General features: G+C 38.9%; 1 protein-coding gene across 1 annotated transcript in view; it reads right to left on the bottom strand.

Annotated features, from left to right (window-relative positions):
* STK32B (serine/threonine kinase 32B) overlaps nucleotides 1–19,668 on the bottom strand; it is a 154,582-nt gene that overhangs the window by 25,999 nt on the left and 108,915 nt on the right. The window contains exons 6-7 of the mRNA XM_058839041.1: nucleotides 15,512–15,601; nucleotides 4,381–4,484 (exon numbers count right to left, since the gene is read on the bottom strand). Of these exons, the coding sequence (XP_058695024.1) occupies nucleotides 4,381–4,484; nucleotides 15,512–15,601 (194 nt within the window). The remainder of the gene's footprint in view (nucleotides 1–4,380; nucleotides 4,485–15,511; nucleotides 15,602–19,668) is intronic.

The raw sequence follows: 19,668 nt of genomic DNA, 5'->3' as shown, positions 1-19,668 counted from the left end.
GAATGGATAACTGAGTGCAGACTATTCACATTTTCCTGAGCTCAGTATTTTTATCTTAAAAATATCAAAACCACGAAAACATAATGATTTTGAGACTAATCCTTTGTGTGTGTTCTTTTCTTTGGATGTAATGAATGTAATTACTCATAAATGCATTTTCTCTTATGAAAGGAAGTATCAATTCAAATGAGATTAATAAATAATTTTGTTCCTGAGGCATTCTATGCAAAATGTGGATTGTTTACTACTTTTTTCTTGTAATACTAGTGATCAGTTCTTGCGACCTAAACCAACAAAATTGAAAAGAGGCGGCTGAAAGGAGCTTTGTCATCCTAACTTTACTGAGTAGCAGATAAAGAAACTAAAAAATGCTCACAAAAGTATGTGTCAGAATCACAGTAAAAAAAAAAGACCCAAATCCCAATCCTTGACTTTTTTTAAAATCCAAAATGAACACACTACATGGATCTGATGTCATGTGCTTGCAGTGCCTAAATTCTTCTATAGATGAAGAAAAGCTCTGGTCTTTGGAGTTCTTTGTTCATGAATTTTTCTCTGATTTATCTGTTATTACATGCAGAATTTGGAAGTAAAATACTACATATAAATTTATACTCCTGTTATTTCCTGTTATTTTGTAAACAAGGACAGAGAGTGAATTGCTTGTGAATTAAGTTGTACCCAGCAGGTGATAAAAACGTGATATGAGATCTGCAGCTAAATGTCACCCTAGCAGCAGTGTGAAAATTAATGTATCATAATTCATAAACAACATAGAGCTTCCTATCAATCCAATATCCTGAACAGCAAAGGGCAGATGCTCATTACCTTGACTAAGAACTGATTCAGTCCTTGACTTTTGCTAGTATTGTAGAAGATTATAATTTAAAACTATTTCTAGGTGTTAGTTATCTAATCTGTTAAGGAATCAGAATCACACTTCATAAAGACCCAGGACATATTCTGGGAAGATTCATGCACATATTTAACTTTCATATGAAACCAAGTGCATTCCAGGGCACTGGAGTGCTCTAAAAATAAATCCAAGGAAGGTCTAAATCTTTTTGCTTTGAGTCACATTCAGTTAGCCCATTGTAATTTAGCTATATCATGTCCATATGAATTCAACAGGACCTAAATGTCTGATTTAAATGCATAATTTTCTTGAATTGGGTTCAAAATTGTCATTAGAAATAGTCTGTCATATGCTTTTCTCTACATGTGGTAATGTTGCCATAAAATAGTTATTACAAATGAAACTTTTACATGATTTCTGTCACCCAGAAGCAACCTACTGTTACTTTGCTTGATATAACAATGTGATCAATAAGATCATTGAGAAAGAATGTGCTCCAATTCTTGAAAATGGCAATTAACTCTAAAATTAGCAACTATAAGGAATTATGAATCATTAAAAGTTTTTTGTTAAGGATGTTTCTGCCCATGCATTTTTCCTGACAGGAAAATCCCTAAAGTTTACTTTATTTTCAAGATTATTAGCATTCTAAAGTCCTAATTTTTTGAGATTTGCAGAGATTTTACATGTTTTTATTAATTAATTCAAACTATAAATGGCCATTATAAATTTGGTCTCTTGAGGCCCTTCATATCTCTATCTCCCCTGTTTTTCAGCTATTCAATCCACTCAAAGGTCCTATCCCTTCAGTTCTATTTTGTGGAAAAAAAGAAAAAAAAATCTGGTTTGCTTTCTTTCAGGATTTTTTTATCAAAGTCTGTTGTTTATTCACATTGTAGTGAAAGTCAGAATCTGGGAATCCTACCTACTACTCATTCCTTCACATTGTTGTCTCTATTGAATTCATAGTATAGACATTTATTGTAGCATATTTCAGCAGCTGTCTGTAGCTCAGGAACAGACTGGCACATGGCACAGTTTGCATCATACAGTTAAACTACTGTTAAATTTCATGGACCTTGTGAAAAGATCACTGTTTGATGCAAGGCTGTATGAACTTGCTTTTTTTCTTCTAGCTTTTTTTATCAGCAGCTGGATAAGGAGAAAAATGGACAACTTATTGAGAAACCAAAAAACGGTGCAGAAAGCTCAGTACTGGACACAACACACTCCTGTATCTACAGGCTCATTTCAAGCAGAACATGTTTTTGGCTGTCCAGCAGCAGGAAGCCAGAAATGAGAATGGCTGGAATGCCTTGAGCACCCTGAGCAGTGGAGGCAAATAAAAACAATAATTCAGCTCAATGAAAAACAACTCGTTTTTACTCATTTTTCTTTTACTTATCACCTCTTGAATTCAGGCTGTCAGCATCATACACTATGCACAGCTCCGAGGTGGAAAATCAAATTTGTGATGTTCCTTATTTCTAATGCTCCCTCCTTTCCTGCCTCCTGCATGCACCAGGCTCCAGCTGCAGAAAGCCCTGTGCCCTGTGGCTCTGCCCAATGCCACAGCCTCCTCTGTGCCCAGGGCTGCTGCTGCTGGCAGGGTGGGTTTCTCTGAGCACCCACTCGTGTTCTTGGTGGCAGTGGGGCTGTTTCCTTGCTGCTGGACAGAGAGCTGTGGGAGCCTGCAGGAGCAGGGGCTGTGCGCTGCAGGTTTAGCTCGCAGAATTGTGTGCAAACTGTGCCTTCGTGCCCATCTGCTGCTGCGGCACACGGGGCTCCAGAGCTCACAGTGGTTGAGACAGCATTGTGCCTCGGGTTAAGCACATTTCCTCAACCCACTGCTGCTTCTCTTGTGTCAGCTTAGGCCTTGTCCGGTCTAAAAAAATTTTAAAAATATACACTTTTTCCTATCCATACAGTGGCGTGGGGTGCCAAGCCATCCTCTGGCTTCCTCAGTAACCAAGAGCTGCTCTTCAGGAGAAAACAAGCAGCTGGCTTGGGTCATTTGAGTGGGTTCATATGGGAATGTTTTTATTTTTAAAAAATCTAACAAAAAATTGATTCAGTCTCAGCTTTGTTTTGTTTGTAGCCAGACTGACTTATTGAGGAAAGACTGTATGGATCTTGGCAAATGGACATAATTCTATATAATTTTTCATTTATTAAAGTGAATTTGTCACATCAAAGTGATCTCTTGTGATTAGTCTTGGGAGTTCAGCTTTCATTAACAATCATTCATTGCTCTCCTTTCTTGGAGACACTCACTGATGAAAGGTTTGATATAAAACCATCAGGATGTTCTCTTAATTTACTGTAAGTGCAGCCAGAACTACCATATGTGGCAAGGACTGAGGATGTATTATACTTATCACTGCCAGACTTTAACTTCTCAGGAAGAATGTCAGTCTAAAAACTCCCTAAGGTTTGAGAATTATGGTAGAGAAAAAATGATAATAATTGTTAGTTTGCTGTTTTTGTTAAGAAAGGTGTTTAATACTGCTCTACTTTGAGAGATGAAACTCTGCGTAGGAGAGTCTTTGCATGCGAGACATTTTTGTCTCAGGAGCACGGCTTTTGTTATTTCTATGGAAATACAAAATAGATTGGCCAAATTTTAGGCCTTTGAAAAATGTAGCTTCTGAATTAGCAATATGCAGACACTCTGAAATTATATTTTCCATTTAAAAATAGGAATAATAATTATTCTTTATTTTTATTTTCCTTTATCTATCATCCTACATGAAATTGTGAGATCTTGTGAGCCGGATTGCCTGGCAAGACGAGGTAGCAGAACTGCATTAGTGTCATAACATAAAAAAGCATACTGCAATGCAATAAAATCCCTTTTCCAAAACAGGAATGAAAAATAATTTAAAAACCCCAAACAGCTGCTTTAGCTACGTCATCACCATGAAATATTATCTAAATTACTGTTTTCCATGGGGAATAGTAAATATTAAAGCAACTGACTGAAATCCTTTGAACCAAAAGAATTTTCCATTATCTTCCATGATATTAGACCATGCTCAGGAAGATTTTTCATTAAGCTTATTCACATAATTGATTAGATAAGAAACAAATGCACTGGCAAATAATAATTTTCTGTAGCTGGGCCAAGCATTTTAGGATTACATTAGATCTCTTATGGTATTAGCCAAGAGAATCAAAAATATAATATATATATATGATATAAATAGCATCTAAAGTAACTAAACTTCTATTAAAAAAAATAACATTGTTTGCAATTATAAACATTATAAAATTATAATTATAAAATTATAAGCATTATAAAGAAGCCATTAAGCATTGGGCCTTTACTTAGCCAAATTGGGGCAAATTTTCCTAATATATTTGAGTATGGGGTGAAACCCTCCCAAGAGTGTTTTCACCTGGGAAAGAATCAGAACAACATTCCTGACCTGGGCCTTGTACACTCAAATTTCATCCTGAAGAGTGCACTCAGGGGTACTGCAAACTTGATATTTTTGTTAGATAACAACAAACTTCATTCTTACCCAACCCCTCAGTAATTCATATGCTGTAATTCCTAATGACCACCAGTCTACTGGGTACGAGTATCCTGGACCTCCATCCATAAAAGCCTGGAACACTTCTGGAGCTAAAATAATAAATCAAATTGAACAAAAAGTATTTTGTTAAGGTTAGACTACGGGTATTATTTCACAGCTGAAAAATTAATGAAGAGTCAACAAACTGGAATTAAATAGATTTGGAAGCACAGCATTTTCAGGGTGTACTTTCAGTGCTTTGTTTTACTGATAACAAGCAACTTTTGCCAGTCCGAGTATTTCAAAAGTCAGTAATTTCATATATTAATTCTTACCTGTTTCATTTAAGTTTTATGTTATGTGAATAAAAATAAGTAATAGGAGGGGAATTCTTGGTCTGAAGTGTGACTTAGAACATTTAGGGCAATGTAAACATTTTATGGGAAAAATATCTGCCAGGTGAGGTGATTCTTCTTGATTGATGAAGGTGTTGGATGTGGTAAATCTCATCCTTATTCTACATTTGGATAGAACTAATCAGAAAGGCTTTAAAGGTATTCAACATAGGAAAATGGTACTAAATAGAAATCCTGACACTGATTTTATGACGTGAGAAACTGTCACGACTGGAAGAAAACACTCTGTCAATGAAGTAATGACTTCCATAAAAGTAATTTCTGTGGAGGAAAAGAAAACAAATTTTCAAAACAAGGATTCACTTTGTCTAATTTCATGAAAAAAACTGTACTAAATAATGCTACTTTAATTTCTTCAGAAAACCAGATATAAATAAGAGTGGATATGAAATGAAATGAAATGAAATGAAATGAAATGAAATGAAATGAAATGAAATGAAATGAAATGAAGTGAAAATTTGGTCATGCTTTTCTAATCATTTAACAGCAGAATCTCATTACGCTTTGTGAAAACAACACTTTCACTGGAGATCATCTAAACAACACTGTCCTCAGCCATCATGCCAGACTACAATTACCATGTGAGCCTTTTCTGGCCATGATACCGAGTCTAATGTACCACATTGCCCCCTTATTTGCATGGCCTCACTTTGTGATGTGCACACTGCAGTGAATGATGTAGTCTGGTCACACTTCTGACTGGCAGTTTGGGATTCCACTACTTATGGCATCTAGAGAAGCACCTTTAATAAATGGAAAGGCATTCCTTTTAGAAGAGTTTTTACAGTCCTTGCCTTATGGATGGCAACCTAATGATTTACAACTCCAAACCTGACTTCAGAAAGTCTTCGAGAACCAAATATAAGAGAAGATTTCAGCATCCATTCATTAGTTATGACAAACCTCTAATCTGCAGAATAAAAAGCTGTGAATGTATGAAAGTGGTCTCTTTGACCAGCAGGATCATGTCTAAACATGTTTGGTATGAGACCTGCAGGCACCTAAATAAACATTTTTTCTGGAATGCATGTGTTTGGAGAACAGATGACCAGTGGATCTCTGGCAGAGGAAAACTTATGCTGTGATCCAGTATGACATAAATCAACAGTGCCATAAAGAGTCATTACACTGACTTAACTCTGTCTCACCTCCAGATGACATAGCTTCCCTTGGCATGCTCTGTCTTTGTGTGTATTTTAACTCTTATTTGCATGCTGCTGGTGTGTAGGCACATCCTAAAGGAGTGCAGTCTATCAGAAAGATGGATGGTGAGAGCATAAGCAGGATTCTTTTTATTACTTTAGTGGATCGATGCACTTAAATTGCACATCAGGCACCAAACTTGTATTTTGAATATCACCATAGGAACCTTGTAGTGAAGGTTTGCTTGATTTAGCCCCATTTGTTATGGTTTTTGCCCACCATGCCTAGATGATGTACAATATCTCATTACAGAAAATAGCCTTTTGGCATTTTTACTGAACTATGCAAGCGTAATACTGGTTTTGCTATTTCTTTTATAGATTTAACATTTTAATAATGACACAGGTCACTATCTGATTTCTGTGAGATAGAGGTAAAAGCACTTTATTGATGTAACCTATGATATTGCCAGTATGGTGCAGGTGTTTTGCTAATTTAGTGACTGAGCTATTGACTTAAATTTTATTTTGTTTTATTTTATCTTATTGTTCTAAAATCCGCAAGGTCAACTCATCCTATATTAGGCACATCAGCAGAAAATGTTTTCTTTTGCCCTGGAGTTTTGAAGCTCTTTTCTCACCTTATGCTGATAGCATTCTTAGGTCAGAATATGAGCAGTTAAGGTCCCAGTTTTTAAAGCAGACAGCCCCTTTTTGCCCTCACTAACAGCATTATTTTCAGTCCAGCTGGAATGCCTCTCTGCTTTCCATCAGCTCCACTGAAGCGGTTGTAAACACTTCCCATGAGGGGGGGACTGGCAGAGGGTGCAATATGATTTGCAGTATCCTATACAGGTTTTTTCTCAGGGTGAAGTCTCAACCATGTTGAAGCCAGAAGACCTTTCTCTAGTTTGACAAGGCAGTTAAACACCCATTTCACACCAAGCTTGTGCTTAATGTGTCTAAAAGTCTTTTTGAACTGAGACATTAGGTGCAAACGAAGGGCTCCAGGCAGACTTCTGGAGTTTGCCTGCTCATTCAGAAACAGAGCATGATTTTACAGAAAGACAGCAGACCCTCCAAGTCATAGAACTAGATCTATGAAATACAGGACATAATATTAAGTTTTGCTGTAAGAAATAACTGTGCCTGGAGAACCAATTCAGAGTACAAATTGGTTAGGAAAAAAGCAAATAAAAACTCTGAAAGATGAAATTGTGCATTGATTTTCTTTAATATTGTTACTTAAATAGACTATCTGTAATCTTTTAAAATTTGAACTTAATCCCAGGGTCAGGTTGGACAGCCATCCTGCAGCCCACTCTGGGCAGATTCTTCCAAAGGATGACCAGATTTGAGCTTGCCAGCTTGGAGCAAGGGCAACAGCTCTGCTGTGTGTGCTCATTGTGAACACATCCTCTCTTGCCATAACATATTTAGGACAAGAAGAACACTTCACCTTTCACCCCCATGCATCTACATGGGCAGAAGTATTCTGCCTTTAAGAGTTTGTGTGAGCAAGAGCGAGAGTACCTGCAAGAGAAAGGTTCATCTTTTTCCTTCAGCAGCTTCCACTGAACAAAGGCTTTTCAGTAAAATAAATGGTTTAATATTTGGTTTGATCCTGCACTTTGTTTTGGCTAAGAGCTGTAGTCACAATCGCATGCACTTAGGGGAAAAGCAGTAGATGTTTGCATGGCAGAAGCTCAACTTTTAAACAGTGAAGATAAATCAAATCTAGCAGCAAGAGTGAAATCAAAGAAAAGTAGAGAAATGTTGCAATTGGTAGATCCCACAGGTCTTCACAGCTCCCCTGACCTAATTTCTTTGATGTGGTGGAGAACTGCATATTCCTAGAGCTGCCTGAAGAATGACTCAAGAGCAGGAACCTGGTGCAGCCTCACTGCTCTCCCTGCTTTGAGCAGAGTTGGAGCAGAGCTCCTGGGGGCCCTGCTATCACGAGTCACCCCACAATCCTGTGATCCTGGCGAGGCTCAAGCAGCCAGCTCCTCACAGCACATCTGAGTGGGATCACTGAGGCCAAAATCCTCAATGGGATCTTTACAGCTTCTTCCTCTTGGCAGTCATCATGAACTGCATGGACACTTCACCTCTGCTCTGATGCTCAGACACCTGGAAAAGCTATCACCCAAAGCAATGGGAACTTTTAAAAGTGTGGAACTCAGAAGACTGCAGTCTTTTTGTTTGGGTTATTGCTTTTCATGTTTCACAAAGTGTGATCTAACACCTTTCATGCAGCTTTTTAAAAACTACAAAGAAATACCCTTTAAATACCACTGGCATTCTAAGATAGTGGAACTGTACTAATTTTAACAGAGCAAATAAAATTAGGAATGTTTCTTTGCCTTATATAAAAATGAATAATCACACATACTAACTTTGCCAACTAGCCAAGCTAAAAGTCCTTCTATTGTTTATTTTCTGCATCTATATTTTTCTCTTAATAATACACTTTCATTATTTTACTGTTTACCTGCTCTGGTTTCTTGAAAAGTTACACAAATGAATCCACATTTGTACTGTATTGTGTGCTTCAGTGCATTTCTTGGTTGTCCCCAATACAAATACCCAGTCAATACTTTTTTTCCAATAAATTAAAAGAAATCCTCTTCAGAAATGTATCTTTTTATGCTTTTGCACTGTATCTTTTTAATAATGCCATACTACTACAGACTGTAGAAAGTAAATAAATGGTTATTTCTCTCTAAAATAAAACCATACTAGAGGACAACATATAAACAAATTGAATGTGAAAGCAAATCTAGTAGGTCTGCATCCATCTCAGAAGCAATAGCATACTGGGATATCCTTACTCCTGTTCTGAAGGTTTGTGCAAAAGGGAGTAATTTCGGACAAATCCATTAATGTATATAACTATCCACTGGAATTTTTACACCAGTCATATGATCTGCAATGTGAACTTTGTAGATGATGCACCTCATATTGTATACATATTTTCCTAAAGAACTGTAACAAAAATAAAGTTATAAAAAAGGAAATTTTATGTACCTGGTTGGTAATTATCTACCTTTAATTGTGGAAAGATATTAGTATCTAGCAATATAATTCATGAGCTTGAAATAAAAGAGAATATCCATGTAAATGCAAATAATGCTAAACCAAATTTTCACTATTTTTTCCCATTGTAAAATTCCATTTTGTACAAAGAACAAAACATTTTAAGTAGGGTTTCTTAAAATCTGCTGAGTATTCATTGGTATCACAACTTCATAAGCTGTAAGTGCCCTGGGTCTCTGAAATTCAGACTATTTTTAATTTGGTGCTCAGAGGTGAGTTTGAAAATGCTGTCCATGATAAAATCATCAATTTGAGGTCTATCTCTTGGTGTGGTAGGCAAGAAGAATGGCTGCTATTATTTCTAATGGAGCATCTACATACTAACAAATCAGTCTATTCAAGCAATAACTTGCAAGTCAGTCTTGCAGGATGGATTACTCTAAAGAGCTGTCCGTCCATGAAAAGCTAAATGTTGGCAATGACATCTGGTCATCAGTTCCTGCACAATGCCCTGTGACAGTGTTATTAATATGAGAAACTGAGAATGAGACAAAAAAAATTCCTAGTGTTTTTGTCTTTTTTTTTTGTTTTGTTTTTTTTTGAATGATCCAGTTCAGGTGGCTATGTCCAAAACATTTCTTAAGAATGAAATCCCTGACATTGCTCATCCAATTGTCTAGCTACAGCTCTCTGATGTTTTTTTGCATCTCAGCAGAGACCCTACATGTCACTAAGGGGAATCAGAGGTTTGTGGTTTACTGGAGAGGTTGCAAAGCAACACACTCTGCTGTAGTCATTGCAGCAAAACATACTTCAGTGGCATGGGTCTTATTGCAGTGCCTGAGATTTCAGATAGAAAATACATTCCAGTGCCATTAACCGAGATTCAGCATAATATCACACTGCCAGGTATCATTCTCCTTCCACATATTAGTCCCTGATCTTGGGAAAAAAAATGTGTGTATAAATTGATATATACACATATATATAATACACACAGCATAAGCAATATTTTGATTGACTAGCACAGGACAAGCTGTTGAAATGTTAGATGTTTGCAAATTTTAAATGTGTGAATGATGATGCATAGAGCACACTTATAGCTTCACCTTGCTGAATCAGGCTTAAGGCATGACAGATTGAGCTGAATAAAAAATTAACTTGATTTTTGGAATAATATTCCAAGAACCCTGAACTGAGATGTTTCAGTGAAATGTTAATTGCTTTCTCAGCACTGCGATGAGAACATATTATTTTTCACTTTCCCCTGAGAAGTAAATTCAGGGGTCAGTAATTTTTCTGGATTTTTTTTTTTAATAGAAAACAGAAATTAAACTACAATAATGACCAGTGATCTTCTATCCAGGGTAGAAGCTGTTTCAAGAGCAAAATGGAAGAAAACAACTTCCCTCTCCCTGAATATAAATGTAGATTAAGTAAGCTATCAGTTTACCTCCTAGTGTTTACTTTCTCATGTTCTAAAAAGGTCTAAATTATAATGGTCAGCCTTCTGACTCAGACCTTTAGACTAGCCAGCTGCTAACTTCTATTTTATAAGGCAAAATGCTGCTTAAAGCCTGGGCATGGTGGGATGGCAATTTTCTACTGTGAGGTTTATACTTGTTCTAGCCATGTAACTGATTTTGCACCATTATTCACATTATACACCTCAATAATTTTAATACTCATATTTAATGCAATTATTCAATCAAAGTAAATAATTTAGATACCATTACCTGAAAACAGACATGGCATTTAGAATGCCTTATTAGTTTTCCATATGGCTATATAACCTCTCCTGTCCTTATTCAGCGTGCTATCCTCGTACAACACCCTATTTTACTCAACCACTGAACAGAACTCACTTCTTGACCTTGCACAGAGAAGTCCTTAGTGCCTGAACATCTGGATCAGCCTCAGAGAAATAACCTCGAGTTGCTGCCCCTGTTGAAAGAAAGCCCAGCAGCCACGAGCATCTTGCTCAATCAATAATGGTCTCCCATTATTGAACATGAAATTGTGCCCAGGCACCTTTGTTACTGCATACAAAAGCTCACAGTGGCTGCAGGGCCAGTTTGTCTAGCAATGTTTAGACAGGATTTTGTCAAAAAATGTCCATTTGGTGTTTGGAAGATTGTTCCAGTGTATAGACAGCAGCTCTTCTGCCCAGTACTGAAATTAGAGGGTCTGCCTAGCTGGGGATTTTCAGGACAGGCTGTGCCTGACACACCAGGACTGTTACATGCTCCTGCATCACATACTCCTACCAGGTTAGAAAATATCTTTGCACCAGTTTATGCATACAAAAACCTGGGTGGGGGTTGGCCTGACCAAGAAAGCAGGAATTATCCAGGGGGCAGAATGGCCCTGCTGGACCTCTGCTCCCCTCAGATCTGCCTGCAGAGCTCCACAACACACCAGGCCCTTTCAGGCAGGTAATAAATAAAAACCCAAACAAACAATTCAACAAACAAAAAGCCCAAACCCAAACTACCTCTTGAACTTAGAGTGGGGTATTTATTAACTGAAATAGCCAAAGGAATTATTGTATTAGTAGTTTTGCTGGAAGATGGTAGCAGGTCAGAAAGTACAAAGTGAAGAGCAGCTGGAGGTAATAACTTTCCTGATCTCCTGAGGCTCCTCAGCTGCTTCTGTTCCTACTCATTAGAGCCAGAGAGGAACCCAAACCTGAATGCCTGCTCACAGCTGTGTTTAATCCCTTCAGCCACACAGCTCCTGGCACGAGCTGAAAATCCCATCAGTGTGGGGAGTACTGATTTCAGCACCTCAAAGTCTCACACAGGCACTCTGAGTTCTTGCTTATCAGAACAAACAGAAGCCTCCCTTGTCATGCTGACATCGTGAGATTTTCCTGGGATCAAAGGTCAGGTAATGATATGACCACAGAAACTCTGCAGACAGGCAGTCAAACCTCCAGTGGTATAAAGGTAAGCTTTTCAAAAACCTAAACACTGCCTTACCTGCATTCAAAATGCAATAAGCTGCAAAACATTATTTTTCAGAGCACTGTTTAATATGACTGCAAGAAAGACCAAAGCTTGACCACTTTTGAAACCTCGATTCAAGACTTTCCCTGCTATATTTTAACTATCTGAGGAACAAATTTAGCTCTATGGGATATTTTTTTCTACGTGAAAGGTTGCTAGCAGGACATCCACTGGCTTTCCTCTGAGTTCAATAGTACACTTACACAGTATTAATTGATAAATATGGATGACACATACGTTTTAGTTCAGTGGACCAGTATAAATCCACAATCCTCTGGTAATCTCAGGCATACAGTCGTTCTTCACCATGACAGCAGCCTATGAAAGGAGCTGTGAAAACCTGAGATAACACGCCTGTGAGATAGGAATGGGGTAGTTGAAACGTTTCACATAATTTATGGCTGATTTTATTGACTTTGGATTTTTGTCAGGTGTATTTGTGTAACAAAATGTATTTTACTGGTTTGATTTGAGGTAAAGTCACAGTTCATCGTTTGAATATCTTCAGTCTCTGCTGAGAAAAACATCAAAGACTCTACCTAGTTCCCCCAAACCCTCCTACCACTAAAACCAAAAGCTCCCAAAACACCAAAAAAAACCAAGCAGTAACAGAAACAAAACCACACAAAAAACACACATTAAAAAAACCAAACAAACTTTAAACCCCACAAAATATAACCTGTGAATGGAAAGTTTTTGCAACATTCAAAAATTATACACAGATCTATGGAAATTGATCAGTCCAAAATATTTCAGCACACATAAATTTGCCGAAGTGAGGAATGCTGAAACCTGTTATATTTTCAAGATGTGTTCTACTGTTTAACTTTTGGGTTTATAGCTGAGTACTCTATTGCAGGGTAGAGGGCCATCACTGCAGATGGGTGCCTAGCACAGAGCATATTCTTTGAGACACACAAATATTTCTTGCAGCCTTGTTCATGAAGGGAGCAATTTAAGAAATATCTTTTTTTTTTTTTTTTTTGTGGGGTTTTCTTGTCACTCATAAAGATGGAACAGTGTTGAAAATAGCAAGGCCTTACACAGGTGCTTCTAGTCAGGTGAACACACACTTCCCTTTCTCATAAGAGGCCAAAGTAATATCTTTCTGCAGGAGAAAAGAGCCACAGCTGAACAGACCAGCAGATTCAGGGACCATGTCCTGCCCTGGCTTTTCCTTTTCCACATCCCAGTGCAGAACAGAGGGAGTCCTCCACACTGCTTGTGGTGGTTTGCTGCCAGCAGCTGTGCCTGCCAGAAGCCAGCCTGGTCTCAAAGGACGGTTTCCTTTGCTTGCCAGGGTAGGATGGCAGCCTGAAACAGTACGAGTTTACAAAGAGCTATTCCTACAATAAAGCCTTGACAACACCCTCAGTCATGGGTGTTGTAAGAGGTCTGAGCAGTGAATTTATGAAGGTAAAATCAGGCACAGATGACACATAGGTTTCCCAAATCAGCAGAAGGCACACATTGCCTTCCACAGTCCCAGCCACCTGAACAGCACAAGACAGAAACTAGGAGGACCCCCCAAACTCTAAGAAGTTGATCTCATTTCAGCATTTCAGGGCACTACCTTTGAGAGGAAAAGCTGCAGAAGCAGCTGGAAGTATCCTGCCTTGCCAGGCTGTTGGCCTTGTTCTTTTCACATACACTGCTGTCCCTGTCTTTGCTCCTATGTGTGGGGGGTATTTCACTTGTCTGAATGAATTGGCTGGGAAGTGAAGGACAGGGTTTCTAGAAAAACATTCAGGTTCAGGTACAGTGCATTCTGCATTAAAATTTAATAAGTAGGGAAATAGGGAATATTTCAGGCTGAAATATTTGGGACTAATGTGAAGTGGGATTAAGCAAAGACTTTGGGGCTAAAAGGCTAATGTGAAGTGGGATTAAGAAAAGGCTGCAGGAGCTGACTCACACCATGCTTAGCATTACAAGATAGGCATCTTAATCAGAACAGCTAGGGCATTTTTACAACACAATATCAATTCACTGTTTTTTTCCTGGAAACCATTTTTATTCGGTCATGCTGCATGTGAACAAATCACTCCCTAGCAATTTCTCAGCCTATTTCAATCAGATTTCAAAGAGGAATGAAGGCTTTAGAGATAACATTTTTCTGTTTATTTCCTTAAATTTGCCATAGGAAGAAGTGAGAATTCCTGTAAGTGCTTCTGCTAAGGGAAAGGCTAGAGAGTGCCCTCATATCTGATGAAACATAACAGGATCCACATGAGAGTAAGACTTTATAAACCTTCAACAGGGGGAAAAAGCTTTCATCACATCTTATACTGTCATCATTGTGAAAATCAGCATAGAATTAGGCATGTCTTGCAGAAACTGCTGACTTTCCTTGGTTCTGGTACTCAGCAAGTACCATGCTTGAAGGTGACTTTGTCTTGTTTCATCAAGATTAAATTGTGGTTTGAATTCCTGATAATAGAAGCTTACCAGCCACCATAGAGCCAACCTCCCCAGTTCTGTTTTTTTCTGGTTGTCTCATAGTCTAAATGTCTCAGGAGAAGCCACATGGAAAGCCTTTGGTACAGCCTTACAACCAGAAATCACTGCAACAGAAACGTCCGTCTTTGTAGCATTTCACTGAAGTTAGAATTCTTCACAAAATAAAAGGTATAAACTAAAATAGGAAAGTTGCACCAATGAATGTCATATGGCTGGCTATATCTGTCACACACTTAATATTTGGTGTGTGGAAGCTTTGATATCCAAACTGTGCCACAGAGAATCCTTACCCATCACTTTTCGTCTGAAACAGAGGATTTTTACAGCTTTAAAAGTTTTGCTGTCTTCTTACAGCTGCAAATAAATGCAAGGGTGATTCTTCTGACTCTTTCTGAATGGCAAAGTCTGCAACTGGGGCTTTTGCAGCTTCTTTGCATTTCCAAGAGGTGAGTAAGGTGCCATGAAGAGAAGGTAAGTTTGTGGGTGGTGTGTTAACCTTCATAAAGGAAAGGAGAGAATTTTTTTGGTACTGTTTTTTTGTGTGAGGTTGATGGATATGGTGGAGATCTGATGAGTGGGGAGGAGGCTTCAGGAGTGGAAGGACTACATGAACTGAAGTGAACTTAGACCAGATCCATTAGTGTGAAAAGGTAAAATCTTTTCCCTGTCTCCCATCTTTCCTTTGACTCCTACTGCTCTGTATCCCATGCCTGTGCTGTGCTGCTCATTTCATCTAAGCAGATATAACATAAATTCTTGTAGTACAAATATGTCATATATTCTTGTCTCAAGATGTGGGGATTTACAGAAAGTAACACAGCTGAATTTCTCTGGAATTTGAATTCACGAAACCAAATAGAACTGACTAGGAGAGTGTAGAAATGAAGCTCCTGTATAAAATAACATCCAAACGTTCTCCATCTACAAAGATTTTCACTGCTGACACACATATTGTAGAAAAAAGCTTATCACATCTACTTTATGCTTTTACAACTTAAAATCCTTTTGTTATACCATTATTCAGCCTTAATGTGTAACTTTTCTTGCATTTTTAAATATCTTGAAAACTTACCCATATAGGGTTTTGTGCCAGCCATAGAAGAAGCTTTTTCTGAGCCTTTCACTATGGTTGCTACATTGAAGTCAGTGATATGAACATGTCCTGCAATTACACAAAGTAAAAACAGAAGTTAAAATAGCACATCATAAAAATATTCCTCACTTTATCTAACATTTAAGTGATAATGGAAAGAAACATAATTGGAAAGATATGTAACATTAATACAAACTTAATATTAAATGTTACTCGTAACTAGAAAAATCAGTTTGGAAGCACTGTGATGGAATACTCTTCTTGTGTGGTTGCACCCACAACCTGTCTGCACTCCTGAGCTGGTTTTGCTGATCACCCCTGAATCTTCTCATGTCATGAACAAAGTTGAGAAGTGGGCCCACAAGAACCTCATGAAGTTTAGCAAGTCCAAGTGTAAGGTACTGCACCTGGATGGGAGCAATCTCAGCTGGGAGCACACACTGGGAGGTAACTCACTGAGAGCAGCCCTGCGGGGAAGAATTTGGGGGTTCTCATGCATGAACAGCATGACATGCCAGCAGTGTGCATTTGCAGCCCAGGATGCCATCCTGGACTGTGCCAAAAGAGGCACAGCCAGCAGGCTGAGCAAGGTGATTCCTCCTACTCTGCCCTTGTGAGACCCAGCCTGGAGTGTGGTGAGACACTGGCACAGGGAGGCTTCGGATGGGCCACCCCTGGCAGGGCTCAAGGCCAGCTTGGGTGGGGCTCTGAGCCCCCAGCCTGGTCTAATGGGTCCTGTTCCTGCCCACAGCAGGAGGGTTGGAACAAGATGACCTTGAAGTACCCTTCCAACCATAACCATTCTGTTACTCTACGATTCTCTCTGTCTTCTCAGAGTAGTATGTAACATGCAGAAGCAGAATGTGAAGCTGTGTATGAAATTTGCCTCATCTCCACCTATGGTCACCCCTCACATCTCAGGTACTTGTGACACTGCCTACAATTGCATCCACTACAGGTTACCATCAGCCTTTTTCTGAGTCTTTTCAGGGCAAAGAAGGAGGGGAGAAGAAAAATTTTATTTTTATCACACAATAACTATAAAATTAGATCCGTACTAGTAGAAGAGGTGTATGTAACAGGAGCAGATCCCAAATAATCACTCATTTGACAGCAGGTAGCAAGATGAACAATAAGTGGCAGAAGTCTGAGAATGTGCTGCTTGACCAGCCAGACAGATGATTTATCTGCACTTAAGAGGCTGAACAGCCCAAACTTTCTATTACTTTTTTCCTGGGAGAGTTTATGATAAGCATAGGTTCAATTGCTCCACCACTGTGAAGTAATAGTTGTTAATCCTGATTTGTTATAGGCAGGTAAACTGAAGAGAAATCCAGTTTGAAACTATGTAGGGTGTTAATTTGACAAGTCTTCTGTTAGGTTTTGCATCTTTGCTCAAGGACTAATGTTGTGGAGTGATGCAGACACTATCCTCTCTGTGATTACATCTGGCAATGCCATGAAGGACAGGGGTAGGTACTCCCCCATTTTAGCTCTGCACTCAGATCAGGATTAATATATCTATCATGTTGAACTAGACCCCTGAGTGACAAATTTGTGTGGGGGGTTTTTATCAAGGTCTCAGTCTCACTCAATCCACAGACTGGATATGGGTTTGGGCATGAAACACCAGGGAGGCTTTTAATCATGTTTGCTGCCAAAGATGAAAAGAGTGTAACAAATGACTGATGGATTTTTCCCTGGTGCCTGATGGAGAAAGAGCAATCGCAACAAAATCATGCTGCTGCAACAGTCTAACCTAGATCCTGCTCAAAGTCTGCAAGAAATGTATCAAGCAACCTGTAATTGTGCAGCTGTGCATGTGTGACCTGAAATTCTCAGAGGACCCTAATTTGGCCAGATCTGAGCTGATTTTGAAGAGGAAAAGGAGGAAGGTACTTCCCAGTACTAAACTTAAAGCTGTTTCTCCAAATGGGAGAAGTTTTCAATGAAACAGTTTGCCTGCTTTTCCACATTTTTTTTTCAAAAAACCTTCTTGCATTTTATTGATGCCTTTTTCCTAAGATGCCCAGGCCAGGAAGCCCTCTACACATGGCAGAGAAAAACTGTGGGCCAATGAAAGCCATCCCTTTATAAGAGGTGGGAAGTGTTATGCTGCCATAACAAGAATTAGTGTTCACAGCCCAGCTTGACATAACAATTCCAAGGTGGTATTCCTACTCCCTGGTGGATGGAGTGAAGCATATTTGCAGTTTATTTCTGCCATCATAAAACACTGTGGCAAAAAGCTTCTTCAAAATGATAACTGAAAAAAGCCACCTCATGGCAGTAGTTTAAAGCAATTCTATGTACAATGTTGCAAGGATCTTGGTAGCTTAAAACTTTCTCTTTTTTTGACAGAAAATATAAATATAAATTTCTGCCACTTAAATGACAGCATTGCAAGTGATGATCCATTAGAGTGCCAATATGACTGCCCATGCAAAACATCTATTGCCTCACATCTATTCAGACTGACCCAAATAGAGGATTTGCAATGAAAATTTCCTCTACTGCAGTACATTGTTTTCTCTCCCTTTTACTAGATTTCATTTAACAAAACCAAAATAGCACACAGGAAATGTTGTGGGGTTTTTTTGTTAAAAATGTCTTTCTGTTGGGTAAGGGCTGGAATGTGAAGGTAGGTTCTGCATTGCTCCTCTGTATCCTGCTGCCCATACAAGAGACGGCTCCTGTACATGAGGTAGGGCGCAGCTGGAAAAGCTGCCCCTTTGCTTTTTCCCATCACTGGGCTGCTCCACAACCCTCAGACTGTCTGCAGTCTGCCTTTGCCTGGTGCTTGAGGGGCTGCTAATTGGTGCTGGAGTGAAAGGAAGGTGTTCTACAGGCAGGGGAGCTACCTGCTTGAAGCTGGGGGCATGGAGAGGGGGTTTTGCAGGACAGGGGCAGAGCAGGAGTGGACTCCCTGTGCCTGTGGTCAGTGAAGGAAGGGTGTTGAGGTGGAGCTCTGCCTATTTGTGTGTACCACTGCATGATTTCTACTCTTGTACGGCTAAGAATTAGGGGGGTTTGGTTTTGGGGTTATTTTGGGCGTTGGGTTCTTTTGTCTTTTGTTTTCTGGGTTTTTTGGTTTGGTTTTTTTTTTTTTTTTTGTTTGGTTTGTTTTGGTTTTTTGTTTTTCTGGTTTGGTTTGCTTTGGGTTTTTTTTAAGTTTTGTATTCTTGGTGTGAATATTTTGAGACAATTAGAGCCTATTGAGTTCCCTATAGGAGTCTTTCTAATCAGCCTCTAAGACAAGTTTTTACTGCAACTCTTGCACATTGGAAAAGAGAAGGTTGCTATTGCTGCAGTGAATGTGCTGGGATTCCACCTGCTTCACACTGTTTGCAAAATTTCTGTTTGGGGGAACTTTTTCCCATCTGATCTTCACACCTTGTGGTTGCTCTCCCTTTCTGGGTATGATTGTGAACAGCTAAATGTCCAAACTGTACTTTGGTATAATATTGAAGTAAGCAGAATGTCAGTGTCACTTGGATTTAGCCTTTATGAACAGTGAAGCAGAGCAATGCACAACAGATTCAGCAGACCTAAACTCGAGTTAGCCCAGGGAAAGAGCTCACTGCTTAATCCTTGGAGCTGCATGGCCCCATATATAATAAGATGATTGTAGAGAGAAGGGAAGAAAAAGCAAATGGCCACATTCCTTTGACTCTCTGCAGAGTGGCTTTTTCAAACCATCTCAGACTGCAGATTTCACATACACCAACACATTCATTTGAAAAAGAAAATATCTCATTGGAAATTGTTTCAAAATTACATTCTTTCAGTCAGCTTTCAGTTAAGGCTTTAACTACCCACAGAACAATATATGACTCTGGAAAGCTTTATGTGATGTGACTTTTTTCTCACTTTTCAACATGGCCTGAAATTGCAGTATCTGAAGTAAACAGCAAATGATCTGTGTTTGGATTTAATTTTTGAGCATATCATAATGACAGAACAAGTCTGAAAGTTGGCTGAGGTTAGCTGGTTAACATTCAGCAGAGGAATATGTACATGGCTTGGAGCCTCACTGGATTTCTCAAGAGTCTGAAACCAAAGAGGTGAATGTGATGTCAGAGAGAAGAAATGCTACACTGGAGTTAATGCCATCAACTCAGCAGCACCAGAGCTGA

Source organism: Poecile atricapillus, chromosome 4 (assembly GCF_030490865.1).
Source record: "Poecile atricapillus isolate bPoeAtr1 chromosome 4, bPoeAtr1.hap1, whole genome shotgun sequence".
Classification (NCBI taxonomy): domain Eukaryota; kingdom Metazoa; phylum Chordata; class Aves; order Passeriformes; family Paridae; genus Poecile; species Poecile atricapillus.
Note: the sequence above shows the minus strand (reverse complement) of the source record. Positions and strands in the feature narration are given on the sequence as shown.